Raw genomic sequence first — 6,134 nt, 5'->3', positions numbered from 1 at the left:
TGCATATTTTGGACCAAGGCCTAGTGCCGCCATCTTGAAAGTGTCATAGTTGGAATGTCATCAGGTGCATTGTTTAAAATGTAGAATTGTTCTTGTCCTTGAAGGCCACTGTAGCTTCTGTTATTATTCGAAAGGAGTGGGGTTACCCAGGGAGTATTGCATTCTATAACTTTGTAGAACTTTCTTGATGATGTCATATTACACACTGCACCTTTAAATGTTGAGTTATATTAGAAAAATGTAATGACATTTCGGGTCTTTGTTACATTTCGGGCTCTTCAAAGCCCCTGTAAACCCAAATCCACAAAATCCTTTTTACTATGTAATTTAGGGAGTTAGTTGCATTATAGTAAGCATCTGAAAAGAGTTAGGCATATTAATAAATTCAAATTCAAAATAGTTTTTTTTAAGTTTGATAAACTTTACAGAAATTCTATTATGAAGATGCGGGCTATGCTCTGGTTTTTGTGACACAATAAGTATTTTGAACCAATCACGGCAGTTCTCTGCCCAAACTTTCTATATTTGAAGTAATCTGAAGAATTGTGTGTGAAAAAATTATTTGGAGACACTGTGTCGGATGAATTAGAAGCTATTGAAGAAGGACACATGGATTTTCCATAATAATATTAATTTATAATAAAATATTATATGCAGGGTCCTCTGGGATGGGCTTGGTGCTCTTTTTCTTTTATGGGACATATTTCTTTGTAATATAATGAATGCATTTAAATGATTAAAAAAAATAAAAGGGCCATATTACATTATATTTTTTAAATGTGCCGCGGGCCAATCAATCAGTTTTGACACCCCTGCACTAGTGGGTTAACAAAAAAAAATTAAAAATTAAAAAAAAAATTAAAAGGGCCATATTACATTATATCTTTATTGGCCTGCGAGCCGTAGTTTGGACACCCCTGTATTAGAGCATCCCTAATATCTCTGAGTTTTAAATAAAATATTTCAAAAATGGTCCATAGTGCCCAAGGTGTTGAGTGGAGTGTTCCATGAACAGGCTGCAGTCAGAATCATAACTCTTGGGAGAATCCCCTTTCTGATGAGGGAAATAATCTCATCAGGCATGCGGTAACCCCCTTCTGCTCATTAAAAACCTCCAGACATAACATTAATCTATTGGAGAAGTTCCATTCATGGATCACTCTTTGTTCAAGGTCTGACTATTACAAAGAGTTCAGTCACAGAATAATAAATGTTCCCTGCAATCACACTTATTCAGTTTTATTTTTACTTCCATACAGAGCAAAATCATGAGATGAGGATAGTGATGGTGGGGAAGACTGGGGCTGGCAAGAGCGCCACTGGGAACACCATTCTGGGACGACAGTGCTTTGAATCAAAGTTCAGTTCAAAGTCTATGACTATAGACAGTACTAAAGGTAAAGCTACGGTGGACGGGCAGCAGGTTGCTGTCATTGACACCCCAGGTCTGTTTGACACCCGGTTTGGCAAGGATAAAACAGCTAAAGATATATCCCAGTGCATCTCTTACTGTTCTCCTGGACCCCATGTGTTCCTGGTGGTCATCGGACTGGGCAGATACACTGAAGAGGAAATGAAGACAGTGCAAAGGATCCAAGATATCTTTGGTGAAGCAGCAGACCAATACAGCATGGTTCTCTTTACTGGTGGTGATAAGCTCCGTGATCAGTCTATCGAGGAGTTCTTGGCTGAGAGCTCAGAGCTGCAGGAACTTGTGGCCAGATGTAACGGCCAGTACCATGTCTTTAATAATGAGCTGAAGGATCGTTCTCAAGTCACCGAGCTGCTCCAGAAGATCAGAGATATAGTTCAGAAGAACGGAGGAAGCCACTACACCAACGACATGTTCCAAGAGGCTGAGAAGATCCTCAAAGAGAAGACACAACAAATCCTGAAAGAGAAAGAAGAGCAAATACGGAAAGAAAAAGAGGAACTGGAGAAGAAACTACTGGAACAACACGAAAAGCAGATGTTGAAGTTTAAGGAACAATTCCAGGCTGAGAGAGAGAAGGAGAGGAAAGACAGAGAGGAGGAGAGGAAGAAGGCGACGCAGGAGATAGATGAGGTCATGAAGAGGGAGAGAATACAGAGAGAAGCTGAGCTAAGAGAGAGAAGGGATCAAGAAAGAGAGACGATGAAAAACATGGAGGAAAAGTTTCAGAGAGAACTGAGTGAGGCAAAGGAGAAGGTGCAGAACAGACATGAAAATATGTCCAGGCAGGAAGCTGAGGTTTTCAATCCATTATATCCTCTTATAGTAGCTGCTAACGCAGTAGCTGATGCGTTTTCAAAGATAGGACGGGTGATGGGCGGGTGGTTCCGTTGATTGGTCCAACATCCAGGCAGTGTACCCACAGAGGGAACGCTCCAGAAGTATCCATATGCTGAACATAAATATTCAATTGTATTTCATCTTTTTTGAATGTGTTTCTGTTGATAATGCTGAAGGATATTAAGTGTAAAGCAGTCATTATTGCAATCTCTTGCTTTTTTTACTTTATTTTCTTTAATATTGCCTAAGGAGAAGTTTTGTGTTTAAGTAAGCATTTGACAGTATACACTTTTTGCAAATCATATCTCAAGATTGGTTTTATATTAACTGGTCTATGTTTTCTTCAGATTAATAGTTTAGATTAAGAGATCAATAGTCCTCTGATTGTTGGTGTCTTTTGTTAAGTGGTGGTGCCACCTTTACTATATATCTCTGGTTTTGGTAGTGATTAAGACTTTTTGTACATCCTTACATTTGATTTAGTTTTTATTGTTGATCAAAGTGTGTGATCAAAAATAATATTAATTTCTCATGTTGTTGGTGTATGACTCTTAGGAACAAATGAATATGCATGTGATTACCTGGAACTGGAAATAAAGATTGTTACTTTGACAAAGGTTTGGTCTCACAATTCCAGGGTTGCAGGTCAGTGCTTTTTCTTTTCTTTTTTTCATTTATTTATTGTGTTTTTTTTATTTTTAAGGAAGAACAACAACAAGAACATAAACAAAGAACAGCTGCCTTCGAGCTCAAACAAAATCAAAATACATCACACAAAAAACAGCAAGCTTTCACACAAAAATGCGTACAAATAGACATGAAACATAAAAAAGGGGGGGTGGGGGGGGGGGGGGTTCAGTGTTGGGCCAGGGTTGGTAAAGAATTGAAATAAGTTATAAAAGAATTCAATTTTTTTATGAATTTGTTAGCACAGCCTTTCACTGTTAATTTTATTTTTTCAAATTTGAAAAAGAACATAACGTCTTTTAGCCAGATTTGAATTGATGGGGGATTAGGGGATTTCCACATAAGTAAAATGGCGTCTTGCCAGAAGGGAAGTGAAGGCTAATGTTTCTGATTGTAAGGCTGTGATATGGGGTTGTTGAGATGGGTTTCCAAATATTGCAATGAAGGGGTCTGTTTTAATTTGGGCTCCTAGAACCTTTGTCATGATCATAAAAAAGTCATTCCAGAATCTGTATAGTCTGGGACAATAAAAAAAACATATGACTCAAGTTACAAGAGGAGGCGTGGCATGTGCCACATTGGTCCACAACATTTGGATACATTTCAGATAGTCTGGATTTGCTAAAATGGACTCTATGTAACACTTTAAACTGTATAAGCTGCAGCCTGGCACAAGGAGAAGATGAGCGTATACACAGCCTTATCCCACCATTGATCTGTCAAATCTATACCCCAAGCTCACGCTCCCAAGCATTTTTGCTTTTGACAGCGGAATTGTTTTCCAATGCCATGAGTTTGTCATAAATCTTAGATATTAGTGATTTCTGTTGGGGTTTTAAGGTCAGGTCAGTGCTTTTTCAAACAGATGAAGTCTTGCAATTAACTAGTTTGGGATCCCGTGAAACAGTCCAATTAATTTCAAATGGTCCCAGATCCCGAAATGATAACACAGGACAATTACTGTAAATACGTATATATATATACACTATTATGATATAATGTTTTTTAACAATGTATTGCTCATTCCTGATTCCTTTGTCTGGTCCTGGTTTCAAGTGGAAGTCCGTCTATATTCACAATAGGTTCAGGACTGCTCCGTAACCTTTTACCTCGATGTGATGTGTTTTTACAATCATTCTATTGCCAAGACACCAGATTGGGAGAATTTTATGTTTTTCTGGGAGAATTGGTTGTAGATATTTTTAAGAACTTGCAAGAGATCGTCCTCCAGTGAAAAAGAGGATCATGACAAACACCAACAATAATCACTAAAGGGATGTGAAACAGCAACATGGACAAAATAAGAAAAAATCTAGTATTTCTATTTCTTGGAGTCCTTCTTTACTGTCAATACACTTTATACACTACAACCTGTTTATGTGATGTCATGTCACAGATCATGATATTCATTATGTTAAACTTCATTAAGATAGAGGTAATATTCAGTCTAATTTATTTTCATGAATGGAATTACCAAAAATGCATACCAAAGATTACATTATTACGAAACCATCAGTCTGTGTTGAGTTTATGTAATGGAATACATGCTCCAGAATATAGCTCCCTTAGCTCCCTCATGTGGCCTAGATCGGTGAAAATATTGTCTTGACTGTAGTTTCATTGGTCTTCTTATTTCTGACTTAGTGGCAATTGGCATTTAGTCAAATTTAATCCCGAAAGTAATGCTTTAAAATGTATCATTTTAAAATATTCGACAATTCAGTGATGATAAAACTATTTAATAAAATGTTTAATAATCAATGACAACTAAAGTTAAATTTGACCAATGAGGAAACAAAAAAGATCAAATCAATATGGACCACAATAGCATTGGAGTAAAAATGTAACAGAATGTATTAACAATAATATTGTTAATAATCTGATGTGAGGTAAGGGTTGCTATAGCTGTAAGTGTTGTATTGAGTCCCTTTAATTCAGTAAGTTTGCAGCTGAATAAATGCAATGTAAGTAAAAGTAGCAATACCACAGTCTAAAAACACTCAGTTGCATATAAAAGTACAGCATTAAAAGTTTTACTTTGGTAAGAGTACAAAAGTATTAGCATCAAAATGAACCTAAAGTACCAAAAGTAAAAGTACTCATTATGCAGAATGATGCAGGGGATAAGTCCCCCTCATTATTTTGACGAGAAAAATGTGTCGCCCTCAAAAAAATATGAAAGACTAGACAACCCCCCTTCTCTCCAAATGAGGTATAAAATAGAAGTAAGGGCTGTCGAAACATTTATATGTTCATCATTCTTACCTGTAACTATATAGTGTATACCAAATATTTCAGACACCCCTCAAGTGGATCATACCATCTTAACCTTAAAAAGGTTAAAAGTGGAGCATATTCACCAGAATGCCGGAAATTGAGTGTTTGCTGCTCAAAATTTTCTGGGGGAGATAAAATATCAAGGCTCCCACAGCAGAGGTCATAGAGATGACCTTTTTGATTGCATCTTTCATTCCAAACCTCACCGGTCACTGACCAGGGCTACAATTAATGAGTATTACATTTTCTATTATCTTTTACTTATTTCTCTCAAATCATTTGAGAAGCATGAACCAGAAAATGTTTACTCGATAAATGATTAATCTGTAATAAGAATTGTTGCTGATTGATTCTCTATTGATCGACATAATGATTTACTTTTAATCTCAACAAATGTAACATTTATGGGCCTTTTTCTTTTACTTTGGGTGAAATCTTCAAAATACTTGCAACATACTGTATGGGTCCCCTATTTTGTATTTATAGGGGGTACAGAAACATTTAATAAATGTTTTATAACACACCATTAATGGTCACAAAATGTATTTAACTATAACTAAACCTGTGGGCTTGAATTAAACCATTTATTAATAGTTTATATAGTCCTTCTAAATACTACTCAAGTGGACTGATATAAGAATGGTCTTAGGGTATTTCAGACCTAAATTGATTTTCTTAAAACTGATTTCTATTGCTAAGAAGCAGCTTCTTCTATCTTTGACCAAATTGTTCCTACAAGCCATGAATGTACATGAAGTATTAACCCATGCTTAACTTCAACTGCTTCCAACCACATTTGTCACACATAAAAGCATTTTTTAAGTGAATCCAACATGGTTTCAGATTTGATAACACTCGTATCCCACATTCTTCTTTTTGAATTCACAAGTCAAACAAA

The 6,134-nt window shown here is 36.3% G+C and overlaps 1 protein-coding gene across 1 annotated transcript; it reads left to right on the top strand.

Moving 5' to 3' along the window:
* Positions 1–1,273: 1,273 nt before the first annotated feature.
* On the top strand, positions 1,274–2,326 carry LOC307265034 (GTPase IMAP family member 7-like; the record flags this gene model as incomplete). The annotated part of the gene is made up of 1 exon (XM_080046603.1): positions 1,274–2,326. The coding sequence occupies one exon, from the start codon at positions 1,274–1,276 to the stop codon at positions 2,324–2,326; it is 1,053 nt and encodes a 350-aa protein (XP_079902729.1).
* Positions 2,327–6,134: the final 3,808 nt, after the last annotated feature.

This window comes from Ammodytes marinus, assembly GCF_949987685.1.
Source record: "Ammodytes marinus genome assembly, chromosome: 18".
In the NCBI taxonomy this organism is placed as follows: Eukaryota; Metazoa; Chordata; class Actinopteri; order Uranoscopiformes; family Ammodytidae; genus Ammodytes; species Ammodytes marinus.
The sequence above is the reverse complement of the archived record's forward strand: the minus strand, read 5'-3'. Positions and strand labels throughout refer to the sequence as shown.